Source organism: Indicator indicator, chromosome 13 (genome assembly GCF_027791375.1).
Source record: "Indicator indicator isolate 239-I01 chromosome 13, UM_Iind_1.1, whole genome shotgun sequence".
In the NCBI taxonomy this organism is placed as follows: domain Eukaryota; kingdom Metazoa; phylum Chordata; class Aves; order Piciformes; family Indicatoridae; genus Indicator; species Indicator indicator.
In genome coordinates, this window is record NC_072022.1 from 3,223,271 (window position 1) to 3,236,820 (window position 13,550).

Below are 13,550 nucleotides of genomic sequence, written 5' to 3' on the forward strand. Positions count from 1 at the left end.
GAGACTTTATTGTGGCTTTTCAGTATAAAAGGGGCCTCTGAAAAGATGGGGACAGACGTTTTATCAGGGCCTGTTGTAACAGGACAAGGGGTGATGGTTTTGAACTGAAAGAAAGGCAATCTAGTCTAGATAGAAGCAGCTGAGGCTGGTGAAACACTGTCCAAGGTTGCCCAGAGAGGTGGTAGGTGCCACATCCCTGGAAATGTTCCAGCTTAGGTTGTTTGGGGCTCTGAGCAACCTGATCTAATTGAAGATGTCTCTCTTAAGTGTGGGGTGATTTGCCTAGATCACCCTTAAAAGGTCCCCTCCAAACCAAACCAGTCTGTGGCTCTATGATTCTGTATAATTTTTTTAACCAGTGTTACGGTGGTGGGCAAGGTGGCCACAGCCAGGGATTTGCTGAATGTTCTCCTGCTGCGGTGAGCAGTGGCCACACCTCAGTCTCGAACTGAACACTGCGGGGGAGCGCACGGCCCGGCCGGCAGGGGGCGCCCCCGGGTGGGGCCCCCGCACCTGTGTGGGGCGGGGCCGGAGGCGGAGCCCACCTGTGCGGGGCGGGGCCGGAACGCACCTGCCCGCGGCCGCTGCGCGGGTTGGGGCTGCACGGAGCAGCGTGGAGGCTGCTGGCAGCATGTTTCGCCTGTTAGGCACCCTGCGCGGTTCCCAGCCTGTGGCTCGCTTTCAGCGCTCCTGCGGGCTCTTCCCCGTCAGTGAGGAGGGCGGCTGCAGCAGCGAGCCCTCCGCCGAGGAAGCCCGGGACGGCGGAATCTGCAACGGCGCGGGCGCGCTGCGCAGCCCCGCAGCCACCGGCCGCGGCGTTTCCAACGGGGTGCGGAGTAGCCGAGGCCCGAAGGTGAGTGCTGTGGAGGGGCAGCGGGGCCCGGCCGTGACTCAGCAGAGCCGCTCTCCATCCCTCCTCCGCAGCCGTGAGCGCCGGGCTCCCAGGGCGGGTTTCCCCCGCCGCATCTCGTTGCTGGCCTTGGAGGAGGGATAGAGGGGCCGGGCTGCGTGAGTGTGAGAACAGTGTGGGGCGGTGCCGCAGCCCAGGGAGGCGTTTCGGGGTTCTCTCTTTTCCCCTCTCGTCACTGGCGAACCCGAAATGAGGTGCTGGATGTGAGGGGGTTCTGCCTGCAGAGGTTCTGGAAGAGCTCTGCAGCTTCACTCCGCGATGCGGGTGTTACCGAGGGCACCGTCTGGGAAGGCAATGCTGTTTCCCGTGGGTCCATCCGGAGGACACCTATTGCCCCACGGCTTGTTGCTCTCTCACATGGGATGGACTGTACCATCGCTGCTGTCCAGGCATGTGCTGGTCCAGTGCTGTACCTTGTAGCTGGGACTCTGATGGAGATAAGCTGAGCTGTCTGTGCTTCCCTCTGGCCAAGCTGGTCATGGCATTCCATGGCACTGTCTGTAATTTCCTTGTGTATCCCAAGGAAACAGGGAAGGGCATGATGCAACCCTTGTGTACAGGTTGGATGACCTGCTTTTTCTCTTACTGTAATGACTGGAATTCATTAGAGATCACTTTGTAGTGTCTTTTGGAAAGGAGGTGTGATGATAATGGTCTTCCCAACTCCATCTGCAAAATAAACATGGGCCCTCTGTAAACACTGCAGCTCTAACACTCCTCCCCTGTTGGACTGTTTTACCCTCCCCTGTTCTACATCTGCTGCTTGGATTCCCATTTCAAGCATCTAAAGTCCTTCATCAGTCTCTACTTGACTCTTTCTCAATTAGAAGATGAGGAAAAAAAATGGGGCAGTCCTTCAGTCTGGTCATTTCTAATTACAGTAAACCTGTTTTCAGTTAACTATGCAGATAATTCACTAAAAGATTTGTTTTTTCCACTTGCTTTTTGAACAGTGATGATACTAAAATCCTGCCCAAGTGAATCCTCTGTGAATGGAGGCACTCACCTAGAGCAATTGTTTGGGGTTTCCCAAAGAAGACATGACTCTATCTGAAGGGTAGGTGTTTCCTAGCTGGGACTCTCTGAAGCCTGGAGATAGAAGCAGATGGATGCTCACTTCTGAAACTAGGATGCCCACTTCTGAAATGTGAAAGTTGGGTTCAAACCCAAATAAAGTGGCTTAAAGAGCTAGATTTGTAAAGGCAGGCTCATTCTGCCCCTGCAGAAGTCTGTTTCACAAAGAGGTTCCAGAGAAAGGCAACAAAGCTGGTGAAGGATCTGGAGAACAGGTCTTCTGAGGAGCGGGTGAGGAACTGGGGTTATTTAGGCTGGAGAAAAGGAGGCTGAAGGGAGACTTTCTCACTTTCCGCAACTACATGAAAGTAGCTTGGAGAGAAGTGGGGGTCAGTCTCTTCTCCCAAGTAACAAATGATAGGACAAGAGGAAGGACCCTCAGGTTGCACTGAGGGAGGTTTAGGTTGGTATTAGGAAAAATCTTCTTCACTGAAAGTTTTATGAGACATTGGAACAGGCTCCGCAGGGAGGTGGTTGAATTGGCGTCTCTGGGGGTGTTTAAAAGATGCAGAAATGTGGTGCTAAGGGACATGGTTTAGCAACAGACTAGGTAGAATTCTCCAACCAAAATGATACTATGATTTCATGTTTTTTCAGCCTACCAGGAGATGCAGCAACCCATACGTGTTGCTCCACTGATAAACGAACTTGCCCTCATGTATGTGCTAAAAAGTAGGTTTAGGGTTCTAACACATAGGAAAGTCCTCTGCCATAAAATCTCAATGGACAGAGGTGTTGTAGCTGCAGGTGTTTGTAGAAAGGTGCTAAACACTGCCCCTGCATCTCAGTCCTAGTGATCTTGGTTGGCTCTGTGCCTACCTTGAAGCCTGGGACTTTCAAAGTCTGTTTTATCAGGACAGAAGGTTTCTGTGAGGTAGTAACTTCCATCTTACTTTGTCTTTATTGCTACAGTCTTAAAGGGTAAGTTCTCGGACAACCTGTGAGAACAGAGTACATTGCCTGCTTGAGTGAAGATGACATGAACGGTTGGCCAGACACTGAGGCTGCCCAAGCCCCATCTCCCCAGGGTATTTGTTTGCACCTTCTCCTCTCTCAGTTCTCATGTATCATCTGACATTGGCTGGATCACGTGCTGGGGTGGCCTGACTGGAGGGACTCTGTGGAAAAGGAAATGAGGGGGTAGCAGCTGGTGGTGGTTTGGGAGGCAATGGACACATATGGTGGGGATGGATGCCGTAGTGCATGGAGAGAAAGGAGGATCCTTCAGGAAGGTAAGGAGACAGGACAGCTGCTCTTCTAGGAGGAGGAGGTGTTTAATTATCTTCATGCATTTGTGGCCAGCAGTGCTACTTGTGATACATCAGCATTGTCTTTTAGGTATAACCTGTAGATTATTGATGAGTTTGGCTAGATAGATGACCTTTAAAGGTCCTTTGCAACTCAAACCACTCTATGATTCTATGTGTTTGGTTTTTGTTTGTTTGTTTCTTTGTTTTTTTAATAAAGACAGCACAGTGGTCAGCAGCTTGATGAATGGCTGTATTTCTGCATTTTTGCAATTCAGTCCCATCCACCTGAAGGAGTTGCCTTCAGATTAGGAGACAAGGACTGAACTTCTTGGATGTGACAGTGAGGGCTGTCTGTACTTCCGAAATATTGAATCAGTTGCTTAGCCCGTGGTCTTTTTGTTCTCTTGGTCACCAGATCAGTTAGAAACATGTTGTAATATCTCAGGTGAAAACCCAGGTGTCTGAGGATGACACACTGTTGGTCCAACACTAGCTGGATTTCTGCCCTGGCTTGGACTTCATATTTGATCCCTGGACTTTTAGTGAAGGAGCTGCTGGGCTTTATTATTACCATAGACAAGGCAGTAACTTCTTGTAATCATCCTGTCTGCAGCTAATATTTCTTTGATCTATGTGCTCCTTTCTAATAGCAGTTTGATTTGAAGGCAACTTATTTCTGAAACTGCTTCAAAGGTATCTTCTCCCAGTGTTCTGTTATGAAGTTCTCGAGCTGCACACCTAAAAATACTAATTGTATGAAGACATCTCTGTTTAGTGAACAGCCAAGTAAGTCAGAGAACTGCTTTGGTTGGAAGAGAGTTTTGAGATCAAGTCCAACCATTAAGCCAGCACTTCCATATCACCACAGAACCATGTCTGTCAGCACCACATCTGAAATCTCTTCAGAGATGGTGGCCTCCCCAGATGCCTGGAAAGGCTGTTCCAGGGCTTGACAACCCCTTTGGGGAAGAAATTGCTCCTAAGGTCCAGCCTACTCCATGCTGGTGCAACCTGACACCATTTCCTCTTGTCTTACATGCTGCATGTATTTTAAAAGCAGGGCTCTGCTTCTCTCTAACCTCCTGATGGACTTTTGCTCCTGCAATTGATAGCTTGAATTAAAGAGAACAAAGGAGAAAATAATCTCATTTGAAGTTTTCTGTAGATGTGTTTAGTTTTCTCCACTCTCCCTTTCCCCTTTATCTTCTATTGAGATCTTTCTGCCTTTGAAAGAGTTCAGTTTGTATTTACTCTGTAGTTATATCTTAACTTTTAGGACTGCTCTAAACTGGTGTGATGTTTACAAGCTTCCTGATCACCTGCAGTACTCATGTAGCTCTTGCTCATGCCTCAGATGAGGAGCTAATAATCGGGAAGGTGAAGGAGCAACCAGGATAACAGTAAAGTGATCTAACAGAAACAGGATAAGTTGATAAAAACAGCACATCTATCCTGGATGTATTGCAGTCCCCCAAATTGTAGCTGATTAGTGCAAGATGTAGATAATGTCACTGCCATTGCTGTGGTGAGATGTCTGGTAACTTGAAGGAGTCTTGTTTGAGAGCTTGAGTCAAGGTCTTTCTTCAGTGGTGTTCCCTGGCAATGAATTTTTGCAGCAGAGTCAGTCTCATGCTTCTCCTTTTCAAATCATATTTCTGGCTTACTCAGTTTTGTGTTTCCCTTCCCATGCAGCAGTAAGTTGAGATAGGTTCAGTAGGTGAGACAAAAAGCCCAGGGGCACTGTTAGGAGAGCTGGCAGCAAGGCATTTCTGCCTCAAGTGCCAATGCTATGCCCTCCTAGAGAAAATAACTGAACTTTTGGAAGTTCTTCACTGTGGAGCTGCAGGTGGAGAAACATGAGATCCAGTTTTCTGTTTCAATGGGCTGAGCACAAGGCTCACGTTCCTCAGCGTAGCTTCTGCTGCTCTGGAGTTCCATATTCATCTCTACCCTACCCAATGTGCCTGCTGGCAGAGCTTTCTTCTCTTGCATATGTCTGATTTGAGGTCTGAAACACTTCTGTGAGGACAGGCTGAGAGAGTTAGGGTTATTCAGCCTGGAGAAGAGAAGGCTCTGGGGAAACCTTGTTATGGCCTTTCAGTAGATAAAGGGGTCACAATAGGCCTTTAGCAGGGCTTGTTGTAACAGGACAAGGGTGATGGTTTTAAACTGAAAGAGGGGAGATTTGGACTAGATAGGGAGAATGTTATTACACTGAGGGTGGTGAGACGCTGGCCCTGGTTGCTCAGAGAGGTGGTAGATGCCCCATCCCTGGAAACATTTCAGGTCAAATGGCTTGGGGCTCTGAGCAACCTGCTTTATTTGATGTCTCTGCTGACTGTAGGGAAGTTGGATTAGATGACCCTTAAGGATTCCTTTCAACACAAAGCAGTCTGTGATTCTATGATTTTTGTTTTAAGGTTCCCGTTTGAAGCAGCTGGTAAGGGATGGGTGTTAGTCTGTGTGAACAAGGTGTTTCACTGATTGGTTTTGTCCAGTCCAGTGAGTGAAGGTCCATTGGAAGATGACAGCACAGTTGTGTACAAGATTAAAGTACCATGTGGCGATGCTGTACAGATCTCTTAGTGCTGGGTTTGCTGCTCCTCAGCAGAACACCAGTGTCCCCTTGAACAGGCAGCAAAGCCAGGCACTTGCCATTTGTTGCTATATTCTAGATCTTGCTGCTAACCTGATGCTAACAAAAGCGTGTGGATCTTCACTTCCTGATGTAGTAGGTTTCCTGTGTGGCTGTGCAGTGCTGAGAGAGGTGAGTGATGGCACAGGGGCTGTATGAGGGGACCTTGTGTCTTTACACCAATGATTAGGTGCTTTGTGACAGTGCTTCTCTGCTTGCAACCTGAGTCATCTTTTTGGAGGCCACTGGACCTCGTAATGAAGAGCTGTCATGGTCCTAGGATTAATTCCAGTGCTTGCAAGTGAGCCACTTACTGCTTTATAATTTTGCTGGATGTCTTAGGCCATTAGTTCAGATATCAGCCAGAAGAATAAAAGCTCCTCTGTTATCATTTTTCTCATTTGGGTCTCTGGAGGACAGGGATTCAATGGGCAAAGAGCCAGAGAAAATCTGTTCTCACTGGAAAATTCCTTTGAACAGCCAGTTCTTTTACTTCACCAGATGTATATGATCTGCAGGGAATATTTATGGGTCATCTGGGCAATGGAGGGTGACAACAGATTGCCACAGTAAGTAAATGGCCTGGATAAGCTTGAGGGGTGGGCTAATGTGAACCTTGTGACGTTCAGCCAAGCCAAGTGCAAGATTCTGCACCTGGGTTGGAGCAACCTCTAATATCTGGGCTGGGGGATGAAAGGATGGAGAGAAGCCCTGCAGAGGAGTACTTGGGGTCCTGGTGGGTGAAAAGCTGGACGCGAGCTGCCAATGTGTGCTTGCTACCCAGACGCCAACTGTATCCTGGGCTGCATCCCCAGCAGCACGGCAGGGGCACATCAAGGGAGGGGATTCTGTCCCTCTGCTTTTATAGGTATCTAGCAGCCAGCAGGTCCTACTAACGCTCTGACTCATGTGTTTTGGCAGGAAGTCAAAAATACGAGGTGGTGGTGCTTGCTGGGAGCTGGCCTGTGGGCAGGGTGGCCATCTAATGCTGTGCAGTTGTGGTGTGACACATCCTTCTATCCAAATCCACTTCTAGCAGTACTCAGCTGTTGGAAGGTAGGAAATACAGTTGTTTCAGAGGAAACAGTCAAGTTTAATTCTGAAGCTGCTGTCCTTGTCCTCCTGAATGGGCTTTATTTCCTCTAATTTACTTTCTCTGGTTCTCAGGTCACATGTATTCCTCCCTCTCCTAAAGCTGTTGCAGCTAGCAAAACCCTGCAATGACTTCCTTAGGAGCTTTCAGGCATAGGTTCCATGGCACACCTCACAAAATTGCAATCTAATACTCACAAATTAAAATGCAATTAAACAAACCTGTTCTTCCACTGTAAAACAAGAAGGGAGGAAGCCTTGTTCTTTTGCCCTTCCCTCTCGTGCTTCTCTTGTGTTTTTCTTTCCTTATTGCACAAATCAGCCGGTCCTGCCTGGAACGTAGGAGGATGGAAGTACATGGGAAACTCACCCAGCACTTTTGTTGAGGCACCTGGAACAGCCATGTCCAGCCTGCCTAACCTCTGGCTTGCAAGACAGGGTTGAGAGAATGGAGGAGGTGATCCGTCTTCGTGGTGCTCATCAAAGAGATGCACACAGCCCTACTGAGGTGGTGTTGTGTTGCGTTCTTGGCAGGAGACTGCTGTTGACACCCATCGGTGATTACAAACAAAAGCATAAGAACTGGATGTCTGAGGGGTCACTTGGGCCACTGCAATGGCCATAAGGAGGACAACGTTCAATAAACAGCATGCAAAGAAATAAAGGTGTTGCCATCTGCATCAGGCATGCGTGTGTAGGTGTTTGCCCAAAGTCTAAAGACCATGGGATTCCTCTATACTGGAAGAGAAGGGCTGAAACAGTTCTGATACCATAAGATCACTGTGTGAAGATCATCAGGCAGTCTTTCCTTTTCATTACCATCTAGCATGAGCTACAAACATATGAGCTATTAGGTCTGGGGAGTTGGACTAGGTGAACCTTTAAAGGTCCCTTCCAAACCAAACTGCTCTTTTATTCTATGGTTTGTGGATGTCAGCCCTCAAAGTATCTGCTGAGAAAGGAGTGTGTGAAGTTGGATGGCCTGTGAGTTTGCCTGCCGTGGAGAACACCTTTTGATGGAAAGCATGAAAAGAGACTTTTCAGAATAGGTTTCATCAGCATGTGGAAGTAACAGGCTGGAAAGGTAGGTATGAGGGTCATCCTTCCTTTGAGATAAATCTAGGAGGAGCTGTGGGTAGGCTGGAGGATGAGAACGGAAATCGAGTAGTCTTGCCAAGCTGAAGATATGGTTGAAAATTGACTTCAATAGGTGCAGATACCTATTGAACAAGCAGGTATAATAAATACTCAACAGCAGAATGGAAAACAATAGACTTGGTAGTGTTTTCATGGGGAAAAATGGTTAGAGGAGATGACAGGTTGCACGTGGTGCGATGGTGGCATGCTGTGCTGGAAGCAGCCTGCAAAATTAGATTGTGCAAAATTGTTCCTTCAGCGTGTCTGTGTCTGATCCTTGGGCACTGTAATTCTAGACAAGCACATTAAGTGCTGTGTCTGGAAAACACGAAATATCTTCTGTAAGGAATACCAGGCAATTAAGCAGTGGAGAAGAGGACAGTTATGTCCTTTTTGAACACTTGTAGAAAGCTTCTCCCATGTCAGCCTCCAGGGGAAGGGAACAATCTGTTCCTTGTCTGCATCAGATAAGAAAATACTCATAGGTCTGGATTTTGGTAAGAAAGCTGCAGGTGAGGTGGAAGGAGAGCAAAGCGCTTGGAGTAATCATTGAACATTCTGCTATCGGTGTGAATAAGGACAGGTTTGACTCCAATGATGAGAGTGTAAACTCTCCATCTTTCATGGACAAGCTGGACTAGACATAGGTTCTGCTCTCTTTCAGGAAATATATGGCTCTCATTCCAGCAAGCAGAGCTCTCCACAGGCTGTCTCAGTCTCCTTAGCAGCCACTGTCCTATGTCTCTGAAATCAGAGATTTATGGGCTGCTTTTTTTTGTCTGGGTGTTTGGTTTTCTTATTTGTTTTGTTTTGCTTTTCCCCTTATTTTATCAGGAAGCCTTTATTTTAGGAAAGTGACAAGATCAATTTCCCCCTTCATTGATTCTTATTGATTGCTTAAGTTCTCTGTCAACTCTATCTTATTTTATTCAACTTCTTATTTGAATGACATGGCAGGTTGGCAGATTGTTACATGTACCTGTGTTCCTCCAACAGAAGAAAGGAGGGCTAATTATGTTACTTCAAGAGCTATCTCCGTAAATGTAACCTGTAATTCACTCAACCTTTCAAGCACTCATCAGAGTGGAAAGAAAAGTAATCTGAAGATTGAAATGAAATCTTCAGGAATAAACTAAGGTATCTTATCAGGGTGCTGGCAGGTGCCAGCTGTGGTGTACTGGGTACATGCATCTATAACAGCTGACCACCATTTACAGACAGAAGGGACAACTTTGGGTGAAGATGTACTGATGAGATGGTGTGAGACCTATTGCTTGGTTGAGCCTTGTGGCCATATGGTGGTGCTGGTGGGAGCTCTGGACATATCTTTTCCTATTTCCCACTTGGTGTCGTCTTTGGTCCTGCAAAGCATGACCCCTTTTAGCCTGACAACTTTCACCTGGTGCCAGTGCTGTTGGCAGTGTGGCACTGCTCTGGCACCTTGCTGAGAGCTTTGCATAATGATATCTGGTCAGGACAATCCCTGGCATCAATGCAGGCTGAAGGATGGACCTGTTTGAGCAGGTCCAGAGAAGGCCACAAAAATAATCTGAGGTCTGGAACCCCTCTGCTGTGAGGACAGGCTGAGAGAGTTTGGATTTTTCAGCCTGGAGAAGAGAAGGCTCTGGGGAAACCTTGCTGTGGCCTTTCAGTACTTGTCCAGAGAGGTGGTAGATGCCCCATCTGTGGAAGCATTCCAAGTCGGATTGCATGAGGTCTGAATAACCTGCTCTAGTTGAAGATGTCCCTGCTAAGCACAAGGGTTTTGATTAGATGATCTTTCAAGACCCTTTCCAACCCAAACCATTCTATGATTCCAATTTGTGGAGACTCACATGTTCAAGTGAGGCTCTTTAGATTTGAGCAGGTGATTTTTTTATTCCTCAAAATTGATATTTTGTAGTTGGTGAGAAGGATCATTTGTATGAAATTATCTGGGAATGTCTATGTCTGGGAATGTCATGGCTTATGGCACCTTGCTTCTGAAATGTTCTGAAAATTCTGACTTTCTCTACAGCTTCAGTTACTGCTCATTAAAATGTCTCTGATCCTCCCAAGGGAGATGGATGAAGGGGCTGACTCACTGGAAGTGTTTCAGCACATTAAGAATAACCTAGTCTAAAGATGAGAGAAAAGTAGAGATTGAATAAACATCTAGGAGTGTTAGAAGATGCTAAATGTTCACACAAATAACTGATGGCTTTTTCCTGCCATGGGAATAAATAGAGAAGACACTTCACAAAATGCAGTAGTCTGTTTCTGTAGAAACAATAGATAGAAATTAAATGTAAGCTAACTGCTAGGATCTGGCACCAGTGTCACAGACCAGTGATATTTCATGAGTCAAGATATGGAGTGGACTTTCTGTGGTCAGAATGCTTTAGGGTCACAGTGATTTAAAAGCACTTTTTTGTTTGGTGTTTTTTTTGGTTTTTTGCTACCTAAAATCAAGTGGAGTGATTCTGCAATCCCTGGCATGCCTCACATGTGGCTGTTACCACCCTATGACATATCACAGGCATGATCTGCTTGTCCCCTGACTCACATGTTGGGCTGTCCCCAGCTGCTAATAGAGCATTTAAATATAGGTGTTAAAATCCCAACTAAACAGGAAACTCCAAACAAGTTTGGGATGATTTCTGATAGAAAAGGAAAATTTTAAAGAAAGTAAGTTTTCTTTGATCACATGGAAGGGCTTGGCCCAGCCTTCTGCCTGGAAATATTTAACTCCAGATTTTAGAACCTGAAAATTATTTCCCTCCCTGCCCCACAAAGCAGATTACTGGAATTAGTGTTATCCCTCATCCCATGGGGTTCCAAGTATTAAAGCATTACCTTAGGGATGTGTCTGATTGTCTTTGATATAAAGCACACAATTCCTAATATGTTGGAGATTTGATGCTTAATGGAGGGATTAGTGGATGCCAGGAGAGGGCTTTCTCTGGGACCGTGTTAAATGTGACCAAAGAGAGTTGTGCAGAAGCATCAGAGTTGCTAATTGCACTGACAGCATTTTCCTAGTGGCATATGAGAGCGATGTGCCCTGTTGTTCAGCCAGCCATGGACTATTGCTGTTTTGTCTTAGAGGGATGCCAGTAACTCCTCAGTGATCTGTTACTGCTACATGAGGGACACTCCTCTGACTCCAGCATTTCTAAAGTGCTGACTCATTTTTTTTCTCATTTTTGTTGCAAAGCCCAATTTAAACACTTTGTGGTGTTTTCTACAATAGGTGAATGAATGAAGCTTTTTCACATCTTCCTTTAGCTAGATTCATGCAATTTACCTTATGGAAAGCAGATTAAGAGATGAGCTTCTGATGGCTTTCACCATGAGTCAAAACTAACATCTAGACTTCTTAAATAATTTTTAGCTTTTTTTTTTTTTTTTTTTTTTTTGTCACTAGCATGTAGGGTGAAAGTTTCTCTCTGGTAGACTAGTTACACAGTCAATTCCAAGCAGCACAGTTTTCCTTTTAGAGGTTTAGGACCTTAGGTCAAAGCTATGAGTGCACCCTCAATAAGTTTGCAGATGACACCAGACTGGGTGTCTGTGTTGATCTGCTAGAGGGGAGGGTGTGCAGAGAAGTGGTAGATGCCCCATCCCTTGGGTATCTAGTTGAAGATGTCCTCTTTAGTGCAGGTGGGTTGGACTACATGATTTTAAAATATCCTTTCCAACCCAGTCCTTTCTGTGATTCTGTGAGGGAAAAAAAAATCAATCTCTACCCTAAAAATATAATTATGAAGTGATAAACAGTCACCTGATGCATTTTGCAATATATTTGTTGGTAGTTTTTACAGAGACAACCTGGTTGTTGTTACTTAAAGATTTTGGCATAAAAGTTGGTGGTGACCTGGGCAGCTCTTCCCTCTGCCCACTCACAGCCCTATTCTCTCCTGGATCTGCTCATGCAGCTGCAGCTGAGCCAAGGCACATGCCAAGGGCTGTAGTTACCAGCTGTGGAATCAATACATCAGTACTCCTTTTCCTGGAGGAAAGACTGATCCCATCACTGGAAAGTCTTTCTCAATGAGACTTTAGTTGGAATAGATTCCTGATCTGTAGGAAATGTAGTTGAGCTTTTGCTACAAACTTCATTTTAGTGCAAAAATTGAACTTCATTTCTTGATGCTTATTCCACCAAAGTATTTGGTTTAGGGGCTGGGAACAGGAACAGCTTAAATATCTTCAATGTTTGCTGTAATTTAGCTAATTCACAAAGATTCTCTAAAATTCTCTCATTTCCAGGGTTCCACACAGAAGTACATTGTGAAGAACTACTTCTACTACTACTTGTTCAAGTTTTCAGCTGCTTTGGGTGAAGAGATTTTTTATATCACTTTCCTTCCATTTACCTACTGGAACATAGATCACTCTGTATCTAGAAGGATGATCATCATTTGGTCTGTAAGTATCTGTGATGTGTTTAAAAGTGTAGTTGTTAATTTTGTAACTGGCAAATAACATTTACCAACTCAAATCCCTGCAAACAAACAAAAAGCCAGGGTTGTTTGTATAAGTAACTGTTGTGTGAGGAAACAGATCCATCAACAATGGTGACATAGTGTTTTTGTTGATCTCTGCTACTTCTTGGACTGACCTATTTCTCTTTGACCTGGACAGGCTGGACAAAACCTCACGAAGTTCAACAAGGGCAAGCGTAGAGTCCCGCACCTAGGGGCGAATAACCCCATGTACCATTACAAGGGTAGGGCTTGGCCTGTTGGAAAGCAGCTCTGCAGAGAAAGACCTGGGAGCCCTGATAGACAACTTCCCCATGAGCCAGGAGTGTGCTCTTATGGCCAAGAAAGCCAATGGTATCCTGAAACACATTATGAAGCATGGCCAGCAGGTTGAGGAACCTTCTCCTCTCCCTCTACTCTGCCCTAGGGAGGCCACGTCTGGAGTATTGTGTGCAGTTTTGGGCTCTCCAGTTCAAGACAGGGAACTACTGAAAGGAGCCCAAAAGAGGGCTACAAAGGTAATGAGAGGACTGGAGCATCTCTCTGATGAGGAAAGGTTGAGAGACCCGGGTCTGTTTAGCTTAGAGAAGACAAGGCTTGATGGGGATCTTTTCAATACTTAGCAAAATCTAAAGGGCAGGGGACAAGAGGATGGAGGCAGACTCTTCAGTGGTGCCCAGCAGCTGGACAAGGGGCAAGCTGGAACCCAGGAAGTTCCATCTGATCATGAGGAAAAACTTATTTCCTGTGAGGGTGCTGGAGCACTGGACCAGGCCGCTCAGAGGGTTATGAAGTTGTCGTCTTTAAAGAGGGACATTGCAAACCTGGGCAACCTGCTGTGGGTGACCCTGCTTTAGCAGGGGGTTTGGACTTCATGATCTCCAGAGGTCCCTTCCAGCCCCCACCACTCTGGGATTCTGTGATTTTTTTTTTTTTTTTAATTATCATTTTTTATGGGGTTTTGGCTGCTGCTTTTTTTTTTTCTT

At 45.9% G+C, this 13,550-nt stretch overlaps 1 protein-coding gene across 1 annotated transcript in view; it reads left to right on the forward strand.

Moving 5' to 3' along the window:
* The first annotated feature begins 631 nt into the window (after window positions 1-631).
* Window positions 632-13,550, forward strand: part of SGPP2 (sphingosine-1-phosphate phosphatase 2) — a 32,423-nt gene continuing 19,504 nt past the window's right edge. Inside the window, exons 1-2 of the mRNA XM_054386239.1 lie at window positions 632-853; window positions 12,350-12,508. Of these exons, the coding sequence (XP_054242214.1) occupies window positions 632-853; window positions 12,350-12,508 (381 nt within the window). The remainder of the gene's footprint in view (window positions 854-12,349; window positions 12,509-13,550) is intronic.